General features: G+C 35.8%; 1 protein-coding gene across 1 annotated transcript in view; it reads right to left on the reverse strand.

Moving 5' to 3' along the window:
• Nucleotides 1–515: 515 nt before the first annotated feature.
• DLGAP5 (DLG associated protein 5) overlaps nt 516–20773 on the reverse strand; it is a gene marked incomplete at both ends in the record, with an annotated part of 30757 nt that continues 10499 nt past the window's right edge. The window contains 9 exons of the mRNA XM_084241310.1: nt 516–656; nt 2633–2682; nt 3979–4135; nt 4782–4842; nt 6687–6876; nt 9958–10177; nt 13147–13239; nt 17255–17415; nt 18446–18531. Of these exons, the coding sequence (XP_084097436.1) occupies nt 516–656; nt 2633–2682; nt 3979–4135; nt 4782–4842; nt 6687–6876; nt 9958–10177; nt 13147–13239; nt 17255–17415; nt 18446–18531 (1159 nt within the window). The remainder of the gene's footprint in view (nt 657–2632; nt 2683–3978; nt 4136–4781; nt 4843–6686; nt 6877–9957; nt 10178–13146; nt 13240–17254; nt 17416–18445; nt 18532–20773) is intronic.

The following is a 20773-nucleotide window of genomic DNA, read 5'->3' on the forward strand; positions in this document are numbered from 1 at the left end:
AAATGAAAAGAAAAAGACATGAATTTAATGAGCACTTCTAATAATGTAAGCTTTTGAACTGCAGCGTATAAACTGATTTCAGGATCCAGAGAGCTCATCTAAAGAAATTTCATATAGCCTGGCAAATACAGTATGTCAAACTCTTCAACATCATCAAATTTAAGAGCTCAAACTAAGAATACAGTGTAAAGTACGCAAATATTTCTATCAGTGTTTAATATTATTTTGATTAAGCTGAAGAATGTTTGTAAGTTCTTAAACTTAGCTTTAAACTTACATTTTTTAAACAAGGGAGGCAAGGCACCATATTTTTATTCTGCATGGTTGGTGTACAAAAATATACCCCACTTCCCTCCAGAAAGAGTATCACAATTAAAACACACTTTGATAAACTATATTAAAACACTGTATGACCTATATAAATGAAGTGAATACAAATACAGTCTTAAACTTTTCAATAGTCTAAGAATAAATCACAGCATTGATAATATAAAGAAAAATGTTTGATTTTAAATTTAAAGTTCTTCTCGTTGTTCTCCATTGAGGGGTCTTAGAGGTGAAAAGGTAATTAGGTTACCACCAAAAGAAACGTTTCTGGCATATTCCTGATGTCTCTTCTCCACTTGTGAATGGATTACTGCAGTGTCTAGGCCAGGCTAGAGAAGAAAATCAGAGAAGTCACCAAAGTATATTGAGAGTTTCACCAATTAACACTGCAATTTAATAGTTGACTCTTTAATAACATAAAAACATTTTTCCCATGTAACAATAAAATTACTAGTAATGATTACGCTACCTATTCTATGGATCTAACTTCAAATATAATTTAAATTGAAAAAATGTATTAAGAATGCAAGCTAAAAATGTGATTAGCAATATGTAAATGACTTCAACAGCATAGGCAGGACAATTAAAATTGAGGCCCTATCTTAGTCATGTAAGCAGATTCCACAAACCCTACTCCATATAACATTTAATAGGCCTTTTACCAATCTAATTCTCTTGGGATCTGTTTTTTCGCTCCTCCCCAAGTCCCACTTCAGATTGAAATGATGCTATAGAACAGTAACTTTAGCCTAAGATAGACAGGTGGACCTATTTTAAAAATAAATCTAAATTCTAATATTTATGGAAGTGGAAAAGAAATAAAGGGAGATGAAATGATAAGGTTCTAAGCTTTATTAAAAGATAATGTGTAAGATAAACGTGACGCATTTTTAATCATTAGCAATATATAAAAACAGTATTGAATTAATTTCCAGGTTTACTTATTATTACCATATACTATATTATCAGAACCAATCACTCAGAGATTAGATCTGGAAATAACAGAATTAAATTGGGTTTATGTAAATGGCCCTGATGCTGAAGTGCCTAACCCTCTAGGGTCTCAGTCTATGATTAAAGGAGGCTAAGAACAAGAAAGAACAGAGGGCGGGTCATAACGTGACTCATTCTGCTCCTGGGACACAGGGCACCCCAGAAGTCCAAACACATAGAAGATATCCTTGAAAGATAATGAAAGTAAAGTTATACACAGGTTTTTAAGGATTTAGTGGCTTAAGGAAGTCTGGTATTTGCCAGGTTTCGTGACATTAGAAAAAATTATTGCTGTTTGATCTCACATTTGCCTTAATGAATTTGTTATATTCTGAAATCAAAGATTAGTAAACCAGGGCCATTCCCTGACCTATTTTAGCAATTGGTCCTGGAAAAATTCAAGGTAAGGTTTTGTAAACCAGAGTTGTCAACACTGGCATATATTAAAATCACCCGATGAAGGTCCGACTTGAGATTCCCTGAAATAAAGATATATGGGGAGAGACTGAAAACCAATGTTGTAAATACTTAGTAGACAAGAGAATACTATTTCATTCACGTCACAGTTCCAGCATCCAGGAAGGTGAATAGACAGTTCTGCCTTAAGAGGAATTTATAGTAAATAAGAGAAATAGATTCCTTAAATTATGCTTTATGATTTTAATATATTCACATTGTTATCTTAATTCATGATTAAATGTGTGCATTGTATGCCTTACATGCCCATGATTACTTGTGCCTAAATATAAATTAACATGGGAGAGAAGAGAGGTTTTATAGGAAGACTTCACAGAATAGCTAAAGAACTAAAAGACTAGATTTAGAGACAAGGGGTCACCAAATTCAAAGGCTAGGGAACTTATAAATAAAATAGCAGAGCATAAATAATCTTAAAAAAATTACAATGAAAAAAATCTCCCCAACTGTGTGCTTCAGATGGGCAGAAACATTGCCTTGTAAGTTTCTTGTAACAATTAGAAATACCTAGTGTAGTCTAAGTCACATTATTAGATATTCAAATATACTGTCATAACCAATGTGATACACAAATCATATAGGGAAATAATTCTCAGTGCTTAATACTAAAACCTACTATATTCAAAATCAAATAAACATTAAATTGTGTTCCCACTTAGATAAGAATGGATAATGGATGGATTTCTGAGTAAATAATGGCAAGGTGTAAATTTTAAACTTCACATATGAATTTTAAAATTAGTAATTTTAAAATTAATAATAAAATTAGTAATTTGTTTTCATAAAACAAATCTAGAATATAAAGGAACTTTGCAAATTAAGTTGGAAAACTTACAGAATCGAGAAGATGATATTCAGTAGTGAGACTTTTATTATCAAATGGTACTGAAAGACAAAAAAAAAAAGAACTTTTTAAAGCATATTCTCAAAGGTTTTTTAGAAATAGATGACCTCTTGAAAGCTATGAAAAGTTACATATATCTGGGCCTCCCTGGTGGTACAGGGATTGAGTCTCAGCACTATCACCACTAAGGCCTGAGTTCCATCCCCTGGGAGCTAACCCACATGGCATAGCAGACCTCTCCTGCCTCAACTGCTGCTCCCCTCAGCAGTATATTTCACTTAGTCTGCCTGTTCTGCTCCCCAGTCTGTCTCTGGTGAATTCTCTCACACACCCACCTCTGGCCTACACCTCAGTTCTTGTATTCAAGAATAAAAATAAATCTTTTAAAAAAATTTACATATATCAAACACTAGGAGAAAAATAAAGGTCATCTTAAGCTAAAACATTTTTAATAAAAACCTCATCCTTAATTTCAATAAGTGTGCCATAAACAAAGCTCATTCTTGTCATAGTAAATGTACCCCAAAAGACTATATGAAGAACATAGTTGGAGAGCACCAAATGTCTTGCCAAGGTTGTATTTATTTTGCCCTAATCACTGCAGTCCCAGAGAGTAGATGAGACTATCATACACTGTAACAAAAACACGAGTCATTTCCTACCGAAAAACAATCACAACAAAGTAGGTATGAAAAGCACTAGGGAAGAAAAATTAGGGCATTTTGAAGGAAGGTTTGAGTATGTATGTCGAAAAGAAGAACTGAAAAAACTTCAGGGAATTTTTATAATTCTGAAACCTTATTAAGAGTAAAGGATCCCTAAATATTACTTCTATCCAGCGTGGGTTTGTTGATTTTTAATAAGTCTACCTCAAAAAGTTTGTGGTAGAGAATGGTGTATTATAACACAAACTAGTTCTTGTAAGATGTTTACTGGGAGTATCTGATTTTTCATTCTTCATTCTCAAAAACAGACATCCAGAAGTATTTACGATAATTTATATATTAGTTCAAGTTCATTTGTTTTACAAAATTTCAATTAAGGGCCTCTCTGGTGGCGCAAAGGGTTAAGACACAACCTATGAAGCTATCAGCAGCCACAGCAGCACGAGTTCAATTCCCGGCCAGGGAGCTACCCACTATGGCTCAGCAGACCTCTCCTGCCTTGCCCACTGCTCCCCTCAGCAGTGTATTTCAGTAGATCTGCTGTTCTGCTCTCCACGCTCTCTGGTGAATCCTCTCACACACCCCCATCCCGCACCTCTGGCCCATACCCCAGTTCTTGTATGCATAAATACATCTTAAAAAATTCATTTAAATATATTAAAAAGATCTCACCTGACTGAGAAATTTTAGTTTCTTCTTCCTGTGAAGTATTGTCTTGTGGTAATATATTCTTTTCAGGGCTAATCATCAAAACATCCTGTGCTATAATTGACGAATTTAGTTCCATTCCTTCCACAGCATCTGAAATTTCTTCCTTTGTATTAGTATTAATATTAGATGCCACTTCACTGGCAAATAGGGACAAATTCATTCTTTCATTGGATAAACGACTCCTTTCAAAGTATATGTCACTTATATTTACATCCTGGAATAAAAAATGGAAAATGATTACTACATTTAATTACCAGAAATGGAAATCTTACTGTTATTAGAAATAAGAAAAACATAAGGATTCATTCTGGGCATAGGATAAAAAACACTGTAAATCTTACTCTTACTTCTTAAACAATTAGTAAGATAGAACTATAGCAAAAGTGTGACTGAAGGAAAGTTTCTCAGCAAGTACCTATACTCCAGAGATTGGCAAACATTTTCTGTGAAGGGCCAGATAGTAAATATTTTAGGCTTTGTGAGCTGTAGAGTCTCTGCCATAACCACTCAATTCTGTTGTATTGCAAAAGCAGCTTGTTATAATATATAAATATGCATGGCTGTGTTACAGCAAAACTTTTTTTATAAAAATAATCTTGGTGAGTTGAAAATGGCACTATGGTCTCCAATAAGTCAAAGGCTTTTGAAAGAAAAACTGTCATTTTATATGACTTATTTAGATTTGCAATAAAATACAGCTATTATATGCAATAATAAAAGTAGATAATATGCCTGGCTATATACCACCTGGGAATAGGACTTACAGGGTTTACTTCAATTAAACCTTGCAATCCAGGACACTGAGCATCATCTTCAATGCTGTCACTGAAAAAAGAAAAAGAGCAACATTGTGTCTAGATAATTAAACATATTGCTATCATTTGACCTTTGTTTTGAGACAATCCTTTCTGGCTGAAAGAGGGATGTCTTCCAATAGGAGGTCTTCTCCATATGAATCAGTTTTGGACTAAAGCTTACGAACCAAATATATTCTTGGTTTGAAGTAATAGCTCAGTTATTGCTGGAATTGGCAATATTTGTTACGTACAACATGAAATATTCTAATCCTGAAGTTCTTAGCATGTTTTATCAGAAAAACATATGTCTCGGCCTCTTGCAATTAGTGTTCTAAAAATTATCCTCTATTTTTCTAGTTTTCAGTTTGAGTTCACCTTTATTGTACAATTATTGTTCATTTGGAACATGCTTTCTTTCAGGACTATTTTTGAGTGTTAAGTAAAAAAAAAAAAAAAAACTTAAAGACCACCTGTAATATCACTTACATACATACAATTATGGATCTTACTACAAGATGATAAATCACAGGGAATACAAAGTAACTTGCATTTAAGAAATGATAGTAAATTGGTATTTTATAATCCACAGATTTCTAGAGCATCCAAAATATTTTAGTTCCCACAAAAACTAGAACACTTTGGTTTATACTAAAAATCAAAATTTTAAAAACTTGTTTCATGAAATATTAAGAACAAAAACTTCCATTTGCTTTGCCTCTTTCCATTCATAGGGTATTCTTTTTTTTGATAGTCTTGCTTGCCACAATGAGTAGTTAATGCTGTTCACCTACAGATTAATAAATCCAACAGTTCTCTCTTGGCTCCAGGTTAGAATTTGTACTTATTTTTTTTTTTTAAAGATTTCTTTTTAATTTTTTTTTTTAAAGATTTATTTTATTTATTTATACAAGCACTGGGTACAGTCAGAAGCGCGGGAGGGTGAGAGAATTCACCAGAGCCAGAGCTGGGAGCAGAGCAGACAGAATGACGAAGTACACTGCTGAGGGGAGCAGCGGGCGGGCGGCAGGAGAGGTCTGCGCGCCATGTGGGACCCTCCTCCGGCGGCCGGGGAGCAGCCGGGGATTGAACTGGCGCCGCAGAGGCCGCGGGCAGCTTCGCAACCCAGCGCTCAACCGCTGCGCCACTGGGGAGGCCCTATAATTTGTACTTATTTTAAAGTATCTTTTTCCCATCAAATTTCAGAACATTTGTGTTCCAGGAACAAGAACTATCCAGGTCATTTTGATGCTTTTATGCAGAGGCAGTACTCTATAGCAGAAAGACTGCAAACAGCATGCAGTTTCACCAAGTATAAACTGAATTTAGGTAAGTTACTACCTTTCTAAAATAAGTTTTAGTTACTAAGTTTTCTTACTTGAAAAATGGTGATCTAGTACCTCACAAAGTTGTTTGGAGGATTAAATGAGATGACACATTATGAATTTAGAACCATGTTTAGCCCATAATTGCATAAATCCACATCAGCTTCTTTTCTGTGCTCTGCCTTCTGTTAATACAACAATCTCAAGGTACTTTCTAGAAAGATTGGTGCAAAAGTGCCTACCTCCAAGTGACCCTTAAGAAAGGCATCAGCACTACTGTTTTGTAGATGATGAAACTGAAGCTAAGTGAGTTACTTAACTTGTCCCAAAGTGCTACAGGATTTTACCTCCCCATCAATGACTATTTGCCAATCTGAAATCCTAAGCCTCAGTTTCCTCATTTATAAAATAGATATATTGTCTATATGTTCTAGGGTCATTGTGAAATTTAATTAAAAATACATGCCTTACATATTTTACCAGGTTAACAATCTGACATGGTATGTAATGTCAGCATCTGTTAAATTCCTAATAATACATAAAGAAATACCTGTTTTCAGGAATAGTTGATAGAAGAGTCTTATCAACACATTTGTTTTTGGAATTCTGCAGATCAGGATACTCTGGCAACATAGCTTGTCTTCGCAGGTCCACCTCAGCCCTGCTCTCAAACACAGCTTTGCTGACAGATTTAGGTGTTTTAAGTCTTTGAGAAAGACATTCAGAAGAGATAGCAAGTCCTAGAATATGAAAGAAACCAAAATGTTATTTTATTTACTTTTCATTATAATTAGGAAGCTGCTTCCTATTCTCCTACCAACTAGGCTCTGTTCCCTGTTTAAAAAAAAAAAAAAAATTAAGTCAAATGCCTGGGACTTTTAGTAAGATACATTATCTGAACACACACATTAGATTGCTTTTCTTGACACACCACTACTCTAAGTGTAACAGAGATCACCTTACAAGGCAGCACACAAGGACAAATGAAATTAAGGAAGATAACAATAATCAGAAAAATATGGAAACTGCAGTGTAGATGGGTGAATGGCATATTACTTAGTCCCAAGATAAAATACCCAGACACAAGCCAAGAAAGATGGAAATCCACACAACTTACACCATTAGCACCTCAAAAGGTCTGGTGACCTCAAGTATCTCTGGAAGCAGAGATAAAAATGGAGCTAAAAGCAAAAGAACTAGTTCAGAATCAGTTTAAAGAGCAACTGAATCCAGATTCCTTTCCTCATTCTGTACAGCTGGGCAAGTATAAATAGCCGACCATCCAAATTAGAAAGATGGAAAAATGAAACAAAGCCTCAGGTACAATGGAAAGATAGGGTACTTTGTGGAAAATAGAGGAATTATGACTATTTACAAATGAACCATCAAGACACCCCCCACCCCGCCATGACCCTGGAAAGGCCGGCAGATAGAATTACATTCTCCAGACAGCAGATCTGAAGAATCTTCTTTGGAAAATCCAGGCCATGCGAAAAGAAACACAGTTATGTGTAGGTTCCCAGCATTAAAGATCCAGCTAACCCCCCAGCTAAAGACTCTACCATGTGCTGCCACGTAGAACCCAGATGTTAGCTGGCAGCAGGCAGTGAATGGACACCAGAGAGCTAAGAAAGCCTTTGATATGAGACATAGAAAATACCCCTAGAGAGACAGAAGTATCCTGGAAGAAACAGTGACTATACAAGGGGGAAAAAGCTTATATTAAAAGCTATCATTAATATCCTCAGAAGTATAAGACAGTGTACTTATGAAATAAGTATAGAATGTTATAACATAGAACATTCAGAAAATAGAGTCCTCAGAAAGAATGACAAAGGCAGCTTATTTACCAGGAGAAAAACATGTGTTTCTGAAAGAAAGATCAGGAAGAACCAAAAGTAAGTAAACCAAAAGAAAATTCAAGGAAAAAAAAATCTACACCTTATTTAGAGAGAGGTCAGTAAACTTAAAACTCTAAGATGCTGTGACTAGAAAAAGGTTGCCTCTAGGGAGTGACAAGTGTGACAAGTGGGGCTTCTTAGAGGACCACTGTTTTATAACAAGTCTCACATAAACTATGTGCTCTATAACAAAAACTCAACCTAAAAATGATCAATTTTGCCATACATTTTAATCTCCCTAGTCATACGGGCTCAAGTGAGTATAGGAAAGAATAGATGGTGATGAGTTCCTACCTGTGGAAGCCGTGGGATCTGTGGGAAGTGAGTAGCCAGGAGAAATGTTATTAGCAGTGGGCACTTCCCAGGTATTCAGGGAGGATAGCCACTCAGAGTAAAAGAAGCACACTACCCCATACCATGTGTGCTACCTAAATTGACAGGGAGTTTATAATATACTTGAGGTGATACTTATATTTTTTTTTAATTTTTTTTTATAGAGGCATGCTTTCTTTATTTATTTTATTTGTTTGTTTGTTTGTTTGTTTATACATGCACTGGGTACAGTCAGAAGCACGGGAGGGTGAGAGAATTCACCAGAGCCAGAGCAGGGAGCAGAGCAGGCAGAAGGACCGAAGTACACTGCTGAGGGGAGCAGCAGGCGGCAGGAGAGGTCTGCGCGCCATGTGGGACCCTCCTCTGGTGGCCGGGGAGCAGCCGGGGATCGAACCGGCACTGCAGAGGCTGCGGGCAGCTTCGCAACCCAGTGCTCAACCGCTGCGCCACTGGGGAGGCCCAATACTTATATTTTAATGTAAGTATTAGAGAGCAGCTTAGATTCATTTTCAGAATACTTTCTAGTGGGCAGTTAAGTAACAGGGAGAAACAGTCCTTTAACGATTAGTACTTGAAGAGGATTTGGCACCTTTCTTCTCAAAAATAAATATCTAGCACTTAAAGCACTAACAGGAATGTCCACTAAGATTTAAGGAGCAGATTACTTCCACCATGACTTCTTCTAGGGCTGATAAATAATTTCAATCTAAATTCAATCTAATATGGCCTCCCTGGTGGCACAGCGGTTGTGCACTGGGCTGCGAAGCTGCCCGCAGCCTCTGCAGCGCCGGTTCGATCCCCGGCTGCCGGGTGAGGGTCCCACATGGCGCGCAGACCTCTCCTGCTGCCCGCTGCTCCCCTCAGCAGTGTACTTTGGTCCTTCTGCCTGCTCTGCTCCCTGCTCTGGTGAATTCTCTCACCCTCCCGTGCTTCTGACTGTACCCAGTGCTTATATAAATAAGCAAATCGTTAAAAAAAAAAAAATTCAATCTAATAAAGATAGTCTATGAAAATAGCATTTGAAAAACACAAGCCCAGTGAGAAAATCATAAGGATGGCTTCCTGAAAAATTAAAAAACTGATGTCACTGCTAGAAAATGAGTACATTTCTTGTGTTTCAAAAATACCTGCACAAAAGTTTTAATACAAATGAAAATAGCCATACCTATTTTTCATAAGCTCCTTAATGTATAGCTAAAGTGTGATGGTTTGCCACCTAAATTTCCTTTACATGTTCTATTCTAGTCCAACTAACCTGAAGAAAATCACCCAGCTCCCCATGCTTCCACCATGTCCCTTTACCTGGTAGGCTCCTGTGCCCCACCCTCACAGGATTGCGGAGTTAAGTGGTAATAAAGGCTATGAAATCACTTTAAAAATACGAAAGCAATTTTAAAAGATATATCACATTCAAGATAATCTAATCATAGCCATCAAAATGTGATTTGCATGTGTTTGTAAATATGTAATTTACTATCCAGACATCACACCCATTCATGTCCTTTCATGTGAAAACTTTTTCACTCTTATTCAAGCTCCCAAAAAACCCAAATATTTCCCTTAAGTAGACTCAGCAGAAAAACTAACCTGAGAACGATTTAACGGGACTTTCAACTCTGAAAAATCCAGCATCAAACACTATTTTATCAACTTCTTTTGGCATTGCAGAGTCTGCTGCGGCAGCAAGTTCTTCCTGCTTAATTCTCTCTCTCATTGCATTTTTTATGGCAGCAAGGCGATTTCTTGCTGCAATTCTTCCACTGTCATCCTGTTTGGGTTTGCTTACTATACTTGAGACAACTTTTTTCTGCAGGGAGAAATTATGTTTTTGTTAAAATTATTCATTGTCATTTTAGGAAAAAAACAAAGCATACATAAAAATTGTAACACATTCATAATATATTTACTAAGTTCCAACTAAGCGTTAAACATGTAAGAGGTCAAAAGATAAAGGACAAATTTCCTACCCCTATGGAGTTCACACTGCACAGTGGAAAAGTTAGATAAGGCTACTAAGAAGGATGAATGTCATGTTCAACTCAGGGGCTGTAGGAGAACACAAGGCTAACAACTAAATTAATCTTCAGAGGCCTTAAGAAAGGTGGGCAAAAAGTAGTAACTAAGCTGCAATCACAGTTAGCTGGGCTAAAAGATGGGGTGAGGAAAGGGATGAGTAGAGAGAAAAGCACGTTTGCCAAGCCAGAAATAAAAGGAAGCACAGAAGAGCTGGCAAGAGACAGGCAATAGCTATATTATAAAACCCTTTGCATGTAGGACAAAGGAATAAGAGGCAGGGGAGAGAGGTACAGATATGTAAGTAAGTACAAAGATTACTGAATAAATGAAGCAAATCTAACAGTAGCCCATAAAATAAAGTAGGAAGAGGGAGACACCTGGTGATAAGAGGTGATATTGCAAGGCTCTAATAAGATAAAATCACAAGCAGCACCACTGATGCTGCAGGAGGCCTTGTTGCTCCAGCCAGATAGGATACTGACAAGCAGCAAAGAGAAAGGGCCTCACACCGTGGGGCTGAAGATCTGGCATTTCTTTGCTTTTTGTTCTTGGTCATAGAAAGAAAAAAATTTATCAAAAAGTATATTAGCCAATAAATTATATGTATCAACATACTGTAAGTAAATAGCATGGAAAATTGTTTGTTTAGAAATTAGTTGTTGGGCTGTTTGGCTCACTTGACAATGGGAGACAAGTTATTGAACATGCCTGACAAGCATTACAATACAATAATTATAGTAGGTCCTTTTATTTTGTTTTTTCTTGAAGTTTTTTGGGAAAGTTTTTAATATGAAGCTATTTGAGTTAAGAAATTTCTAGGTAGAAAAAGTTCTGATAGCTGAGCAGCAGCTGGTCTCCGGCTGAAGGTCATGTGAATAGAATAGTCCTTTGATGCTTAGGCTTTAGCTGATAGGGATGCACTGGCGGTTATTCACTGTTTTAAATAATTGTCTAAATAAAAAAATAAGTAGCTTTAATGTTAGGTTTGGTTTATTATCTATTAACCTTGAAAGCTGTCGTCTAGCTGAGACCCGTAGGGGCCAGTAGTCTATGGGAAACATAATATACTAATTGTTTTTGCTTTACACATGATAATGTATTTCCTTATTATTATTACTAATAATGAATAAATAAAAACCTGCTGAGTCTCTCAACAGAAGATACTAGCACCTCACCAAGTGTCAGTGTCTCCTCATTCTACCTCATCCCCTTCCCCTCAGCCCTTAAGTTTTCAGTTCTTTCGTTTTCGCCTAGGCCGCCTCATCCTTTCAGGAACCCTGACACGACGTGTCAATAAGAAATACCCACAGTAGTTTCAAAATGTTCAAGCATCCTTCATTGGTTAGTAGGCTAGAAATTTACTAAATTTCATCATTGTCCTCAGGGTCTGTGTCGTGAGATTTCAGTAGCAAAATATTTTCATAGTAAGGTTCTTTTAACATTTTAACCTCTTCCCTAAGGTAGGATTCGAAGGAGTTTTATTTGGAGTATATAGCATAATAAAATACCAATGTAGAAACTTGATTTTATAACCACACACATTTTCCCAAAATTAAAAGGAAAAACTGGCAATGCCCTAAGGTGGTTTGAGAAGTATCCACTTGAACCAGAAACATTTGAGTTCAAAACATTACTAGAAAAAGAATTACTACAAAAGGTAAAAATGGACTCTATCACGCTAACAAAAAAAAAAAAATCTTACAGAGAAAAATAGGAAAAAGTATAGGGTGCCTCCCTGGTGGGGTAAGGGGTTAAGAGACAACTATGAAGCTTGCAGCAGCCACTGCAGCATGAGTTCAATCCCTGACTAGGGAGTTACCCATACAGAACAGCAGACCTCTCCTGGCTCACCAGCTGCTCCCCTCAGCAGTGTATTTCAGTCAATCTGCCTGTTCTATTCCCCACTCTGTCTCTGGTGAATCCTCTCACCCCCCAAAACTCTGGCCTGTACCCCAGTTCTTGTATGTATAAATAAATCTTTAAAAAATAAACATTTCATTAAAAAAATAAAGCATAGGGAAGAAAAAAGATATTCTAATTTTTACCATTTGAAAAGTTCTTTCATTTTGAAATACTATCAGCTACAAGAGTACCTAAAAGAGAGGAGGCATATAGTGTATTGTTTATTACATACCTCTGGAATGAGTCTGGCCTGAAACCCAGCTCCACCTGGGTTGTACAAAGATTACTGAATAAATGTAGTAATTTACTGTTTCTGGGTCTCTGATTCCTCAACCATAAAATGAAAATAATAGCACCCACATCAAAGGACTGTTGTGAACAGTGAATGAGTTAATACATGTAGGGTATATGGAAGAAGATTTGGCACATGCCAAGCATTATGTAAATTATCTCCTATTGCAACTGCTGCTATTATTACAATAAAATGTGCAAGCACAGTCTAAAGATATAACAAACATGCACAGATCCAGCATTTAGTAACTCAGAAGCCCTCTGGGTGGTTGCCCCACTTCAACCAGTCTCTACCTTCCTCCCTTTAGAAATAACTATCCTGAATTTTGTGTTGATCATTTCCTTATTCTTTCTGTAAAGGCAACCAGAACATTGTAAGAACATGGAATAACCAGAAACTTTTGAGTTCAAAACATTACTACAAAAAGATAAGAAGGGATAAACATGGAGTTTACTTTGTAAAATGGTGAAAAATCTGAAGCTAATTGTTTTCAAAGCTTACAACATAAAAAAATTAAAGTAGAAAAGTCTGTATTAGAAATTTGGACATAAAACCTAGAAACTTACCCTAAAGACCTTTTTGCTTGTATTATCAGTGTTTTGCCATCCAGATTCCTCAAGTTTGGTTAGATTGCTGAATTTTTGGTTTATATCTTCTACCTGTTAATCAATAAAGCACACATTTATCAGATTAATGCTAATCATATTAAAATTATAAGCAAATGCAATGAAATTTTAAAAAAAAGTGAGACTGATAACTCAGGCTGGTTACATATAAAATTATACAATGTAATTCTCAATTTAGCATTTAAACAAAAAATTCATGGGGTAAAACTGTTCATTGTTATTTCTTACAAACCTCCAAAATACATAAAGGATATCGTATATGAATAACTCTCCTAAATTATTTTTGATCACTACAGTGGTAGGAGAGATACCTTAAATTACACAAGCCCACCCTCCCCTTCTGTCTAACCGACACTTATCTATTAGTATTTCTCTACTGAAAAACATAGGGGGTGGTTGCTTCCAAGTTTTGGCAATTAAAAATAAAACTGCTATAAACAACTGTGTACATGTTTTGTGTGGACATATGTTTTCAAATGATTTAGGTAAATACCAGTGAGTGTGATTGCTGGATAAGAGTAAGTCAAATTGTGTAAGAAACTGCCAAACTGTCTTCCAAAGTATCTGTACCATTTTGCATTTCTACCAGCAATGAATGAGAGTTTCTGTTGCTTTACAGCCTCACACCATGATTTGGTAATCAAATGGTTTGAATTTTTGCCATTCTAATAGGTATATGATTGTTTTAATTGGCAATTCTTCAAGAATATACTAGAAAGCATAATACTAGTCCTTCTGGTATTTTTAGTCTCCTCTACAGAATAACTGTCAACAGTTTGGTAGACTATGCTTCCAGTTCCCTTACACATATTTTTGCACATATTACTTTCAACCTCTCTTCCTTAAAAAAATGTAAATGTCAAAAAAGATTCAAGATTATACTTAAGACCAATTGATTTTAAACAATTATCCAAGGCAATTCATTGAGGAAAGGAACATCTTTTCAACAGAGCTGGGGAAACTGGATCTCCATAAGAAGATGAATTTAAACTCTTTCCTTAACAGACACAAAAGAAACTCCAAATGGGCCAGAAACCTAACTGTAATAGCCAAAACTACAAGCCTTTTCAAATAAAATTAAAGGGAAAATCTTGTGAACTGTGGTTAAGTGAAGAGTCCTTATACCCGATGCTAAAATCACAACAAAAAGGAAAAAATCGATACATCGAACTTTATCAAAATACAAACATTTGCACTTCAGAAGACATCATCAAGGAAACTAAAAAAATAAGCCACAAACTGGAAAAAATATTTGCAAGTAATATTTCTGATAAAGGACTTCATATCCGAATTACATCTCAGAAAAGAGTCAAACTCAATTTAGAAAAATGGGCAAAAGATTTAAATAGACATTTTATCTAAGAAGGCATTTGAATAGCTACTTAGTACATAAAAAGATGCTTAACATCATTATTAATTAGGGAAATGAAAGCAAACTACAAGATACTTCACGCCCACCAGGATGGTTTTACTGAAAAGACATACTGTTTTAAGTACTCTTGAGGGTGTCAAGAAACAAGAAAACTGAACACACTGTTGGTAATGTAAAATGCAATCACTTTGGAAAAGAGTTTGGCGGTTCCCTAAAAAGTTAAACATAAATTTACCATATGGCTCAGCAGTTTCTAGGTATCTACTCCAAGAGCAATGAAAACAGCCACACTATGATTTATATATGAATATCCACAGATGATTATTCATTATCACCAAGGAGTGGAAATCTAAATGCCTATCAACTGGTGAATAAAGAGTGATGTATGCTACAACAGAATATTGATTATCAAGCAATGAAAAGGCCTATAATGCAGATACATGGAACAACATGGATGAACCTCAAAGTCATCATGCTAAGCAAAAGATGGCACATATGAAAGATCACATCTTTAATATGAAATATTCAGAAAAGGCAAATCTTTAACGACAGCAGGTACATGAGTGGTTTCTTATGCTGGGAGTAGCAATGGACAGACAGGATATTTTTGTGGTGATAAAAATGTTCTAAATTTGTGCTGGGGTGATGGTTGTACAACTCTGTAAATTTACTGGAACTCACTGAACTGTACACTCATTGGGAAAATTTTATGATACGTATATTATTCCTCAATTCAGCTCTTAAAAAAAAAAAAAAAAAAGGCCATGGCAGCCAACTTGAAGAGTCTCTCACCAACCAAAGATGGGAAATGAGATCAGTAAAGACAACACCTGTAAACCATACAAACAAATCAAATTTTTTTAAACCCATAAATAATGATACTAAAAATCACAAAATTAATTGGTCACCAATGAAGGATCTGAGTGAACCAACTCATTATGAAAGCTGGTAGAAATATAAAAGCTGGTCACAAAGTAATGCTTATATTAATGACTACAGACACTATTTACATCTGGGCCATAGAGTTAATTATGTTTTCTTCACTTTTTCTCTAGACTTTATGAGTATGCTTTTTGTCTGCTTAGTTTCTTAGATATCTATTATCAATTCACCTCTAAATGCTATACGATAAGCATAAATCTCTTAGACAAAAAGTAAATCAGGCATTCTGCTCAGTTCAGTTGCACAGAGACAGATCTCCTAGGGCTCTTGAGCCTCCTGCTCTGAACGACTACTTTCTAATGTGCTACATACCTTCTTCCTATGGAATTCCCTTTGCCCCTTACTGGGGATCAGTCCTGCCTGCTCTCCCTTTCTAGGCTTACTCCATTTTGTTTAGTACATTCTCACTTAGTTCCCTAAGGAAAGGTATATGGAAGGTAAAATTCATTATTAGGTGTGTCTGAAAAATGCCTTCCTGCATATTTGACTGATTGGGTATAGAACCATAGGATGGAAGTTATTTTCCCTTAGAAGTTTGAGAACATTTTCTCCCAGCTATCAATGTTGCTATTGAGAAATCCAAGGCTATTTGGATTCTTGACCCTTTGTATGAAACTTGTTTTCTCTTTGGAAGCTTCTAGGTTTTTCTTTTTATCCCAAGAGTTGTGTAATCATTTAATGCTGTGCATTGATATGGGTCACTATGGTTCACAGTGCTAGACACTCGATAGACTCCTTCAATCTGGAATTCAGGTCCTCCAGTTCTGGGGAAAAAATTTAAAACTATTTCATTGATTATTTCCTCTTCACTATCTTTTCTGTTTTCTTCTGGAATTCCCATTATTTGGATATTACACCTAGTTTTCAAATCCAGCCTCTCCTATTTTTCATTTAATGGGAGGTTTTAACTTTATATTCTGCCTTTCTATTGAATCTCACACTTTTGCTCTCATAGTTTCTAACCTCAAAAAGCTATTTTTGGTGTTCTCTGAATGTTCTTTTTTTAATAGCTGTTCTTACTGGCAGATGACATGTCTGGTCGCTTTGAGAATATTAATATTTTTATCAGAATTCTAATAGAATTCTAGTAATAGAATCATTTAAAACTTTCTTTTCTCCTTGCATTTATTACCCATATTCTCTATCCAAATAGCTTTGTTTCTATGTTTGCTTTGGCCTTTCTTTCAGGCTCTCCTCAAATATCTAGTGATTAGTGGCTTTTAGCTCCTGAAATAATATTTTGCATGCTTATTTCTAAAATAAGATTAAAAAGCTAGAAAGTCACGTCCACCCGTAACTTTCCTGACCTTCCTGGTGAGTCCCTCTGTGATAGCACTGTGGAATTATGTGTTGTGCCTGACTCAAAGAGAAATACAAACTCCTGGAGGGACAGGGACTGTGCCTTATTAACTACTAGGCATTCAGTAGGAACTCAGTAACTGCTAGATGAACTGAACTACTTAAGATGAAATCTACTTATTTTCTCACATGTAGAATCATTATAGCCGTTGAATATAATCTCAATTTCCAAAGTACATATAAGTTATCCTCACAATATAGGATCTGTGAGGACATCAGTCATAAAATTTAGATGTTGTTTTACAGTTTACAAAGATGCTGTCTAGTATCCCATTTAGTACTATAGATACCGAAGCAGCAATTATTGCCCTGTTTTACTGCTACCTCACTTAAAAAAACAAAACAAACCCAGACTCAAAATACTTGACCACATACCTGAAAATTAACCATATCCCAAAATCCATCCAGATCAGCACAGGTAGTTTCTTTTTCACCTCTTTTATATTCACAATTGTCCACCAGTCCTTCAAACTGTTTGAACCTTTCCTTCATAAGAAGTCTTGTTTGACCAACTGCTGTGCGAATAAGATCTTTAGCTAAAAGAAATATAAAATTTTTAAAAGTTAAAGGACAAAACAGAGTATTGCAGGTTAACTAATTAATAAGAATTCACCCCAGATATTCTGGGGCTTACGTAACAAATTCTTACCTTTAAGGAAAACAAAGATATCAAAAGCTTTGTTATACAAGTACTGAGCATTAACTATTTGCTTCAATTTCTGCTAAAAATTAGCAATAATTACTTTCATATATATATTGCTGCATACTAAACAGCATTCTGTCTCTCCTTGAATTTTGTAAGAATTCAAACTCAACTCATAGCATATCAGTATCTGAGAAGCATTTCCAACTGATAGCTCGCAAATGATTTTTAACTAAACCGCTTCCCCAAATAAGTAAGATTAAGGAACTTTTTAAAAAATCTGGTCCATACGCATTCAGAAAATACTTTTATGTAACTAAACAACAACAGATACAGATGCCATCCATAGAGACTTATCTAAAAAAAAAAAATCTAACAAAACAGACAAATGTATAACTCTAAGGAATGAGAGCCACCAATATTCTTTTTCTTTTTTTTTTTTAAATTGTTCCACTCAGGGTTCCTGCAGTTTATTGCAGTAAAAGGAAAATGGCACATGGGGTGGATCCAGTCAGGGGTTGGGTGGCACTCAGGTATCCCACAGAGGAGCTGTGTGGACCATTCCTGTCTCTCCCAGCATTGCTGCATGGCTGCACACAGACTGGGAAGCTCACCAAGCCTGGTGGCCGGGGATACTACCGGACTGGATCATGTGGGCAACTGACTACCACGTGAATGACCTGTCCCAGCCTCTCCAAGGTCAGGTCAATGTCCCATGGCCAACAGCAGTCAGTATTCCAATAGTGTTTATCTTTTAAGTCAGGTACCATTTTAGCATAGTTGCAAACATATATTGAGATAGAAAAACTTGCTGTTTTGAATAACAATGAAACTATACCACTGGGCAACACTAGATTTTTATATTTCAGATAAATATGATCATATTGAAACAAAACTAAGCCATAAAAAAAATGTTCCCTCACCATCATCTGGAATATCCAACTGAAGTTTCTGGTCCCACTCAAGGCAGTATGAAGTTAATTTCTCAGTCTCTGATTGGAGAACATTTCTGAAATGATGGCAAACATTACAGTTTTACAAATATTTCTCACACTATTAGTGTTATGACACAATAATATTAGGAAGGTATAAAAGGCAAGGTTTAATATTAATTTCCCAGAGCAAATGCCTAATCATCTTATAAGCCATATCTTAAAGTCTATAAATACAAGTTGATACCCTATGTATGTACATCTTTCTACACCTAAAACTTATTCAGATGTCAATTCCAAGAGCCCATTTTTCAAGTTAATATTTCTACTCTGTTCTAATTTCTATTTTGTTCTATTCTTTATCACTGTTATCAGTTCTCTGTTATTGTCCATGGAACTAAGACCAACCCAACTGCCAAGAGTGGGTTGAAGCTAAAAACTGCACGCCTGGAATTAAGAGATATGGCTTCACAGGTTCTCTCTACTAGGTTTTGCTACTCAATGGCAGTGATTGTCAAGTGGGATTGATTTTACCACCCAGGGGATATCTGACATTGTTTAGAGACATTTTTGATTTTTACCAACTGAAGGAGTGTTACTGCTAAGGATGCTATAAAAGAGCCTACCACCCAAGGACAGTCCCACAACAAGAATTAATCAGCCTAATATGAAAAACGGTTCAACATCCTTTATAATCAGGGAAATGCAAATCAAAACCACATTGAGATACCACCTTACACCAGTAAGAATGACACATATCAAAAAAACTAGCAACAACAAATGTTGGCGAGGATGTGGTGAAAAAGGGATTCTCCTACATTGCTGGTGGCAGTGCAAACCACTATGGAAAGCTGTCTGGAGGTTCCTCAGTCTACTAAAAAAGGAGCTACCATACGACCCAGCAATTCCACTACTAGCGATCTACCCAAAGGACACAAAAACACTGATTCAAAAGAAAACCTGTACATCTATGTTTATTGCAGCACTATTTATAATAGGCAAAGCCTGGAAACAACCCAAATGCCCAAAAACAGATGACTGGATCAGGATGATGTGGTATATATACACACAATGGAATATTACTCAGCCATCAAAAAAGATAAACTCAGGTCATTCACAGCAATATGGATGGAGCTAGAAGGAATTATGCTCAGTGAAATAAGCCAGAAGGAAAAAGAAAAATATTGGATGGTTTCACTTGTAGCAGGAATATAGGGAAACCAAATAAGACATCAGTATAAAAAAATATTAACAGTACAAAACACAACAAAGCAAAAACAGACAATTATAAATCAGACATACTGCAAGGGAGGAGGAAGGAGAAGGCTCAGAGGGAGGAAGGAGCACAGGGGACTGAGGTGATGGTGCACGAGAGTGCATTGGTGAAGGAAATTCTATAGGGACTACACTTGAGGGGTTGCGGGGAGGCAAATATTGTTTAAAAAAGAACAATGATGTAAAAAATAAAAAAATTATTAAAAAAATAAAATCTTACTACTCTAAAAAGAAAAGGAAAAAGAAAAAGAAGTCAAGCAAAAAAAAAAAAAAATCAGCCTAAAATGTCAATAATGCCAAGGTTAAGACCCTGGTCTAAGTTAAATTTGTTTCTTTATAAAATGCATCCTGGTGGGAGAAAACTGGGGATGGTTTTCTTTCTTAGAAGAAAAATTTAGCTATTTATATCCAATGGCATTAACGTAACAACTTAATGAGAAAAAGAAGAGCTGACATTATTTAGTTGGGTAAATTGCTTTTTATTACAATGTCTCAGTTGAACAACACAATGGACTAATCTCTAAAATACCCTACAATTCTAAAATTTTATGCTCTAAAAATATTTGAAGTAAAAAACAAGTAAAATTCATTCATAACAGAACAAATAAATATCAAAATTTTAGCAAGATAACATTTCTCATCCTCTTGGTTGGCAAAGCTCAAGAAAATGTTTATCATTGCAATAGAAAGGATATGGTAATTTTCTTGCTACATTCACTCAAGAATAATAGCATGTAATCACGTCCGATATATGGAATGTTGGAGCCTCTCTCCAAATGCAGTCCTCTGACTTGTTTCCAAGATCTTTAGGTGATAGGGTTGTGGTTCCCCAAGACATAGTGTTCACTTTCGCTCTTCAGAGTTGAAGAAAGAATGCTATCTCATGATTTAGTTGTCCAAAGAGTCTCCTACCATCTCCCCCCTGTTCTTTAATAATATAAACATTAACTTGTCTTTGTGGAAAATTTTTTAAATGGGTAAAAGAAAATAGAAGTCCCCATATCTTGCTAGAGGGAATATAAATTGGAGTCATTATATTTTACA

The sequence above is a fragment of the Talpa europaea genome (assembly GCF_964194135.1).
Source record: "Talpa europaea genome assembly, chromosome: 8".
Lineage (NCBI taxonomy): Eukaryota > Metazoa > Chordata > Mammalia > Eulipotyphla > Talpidae > Talpa > Talpa europaea.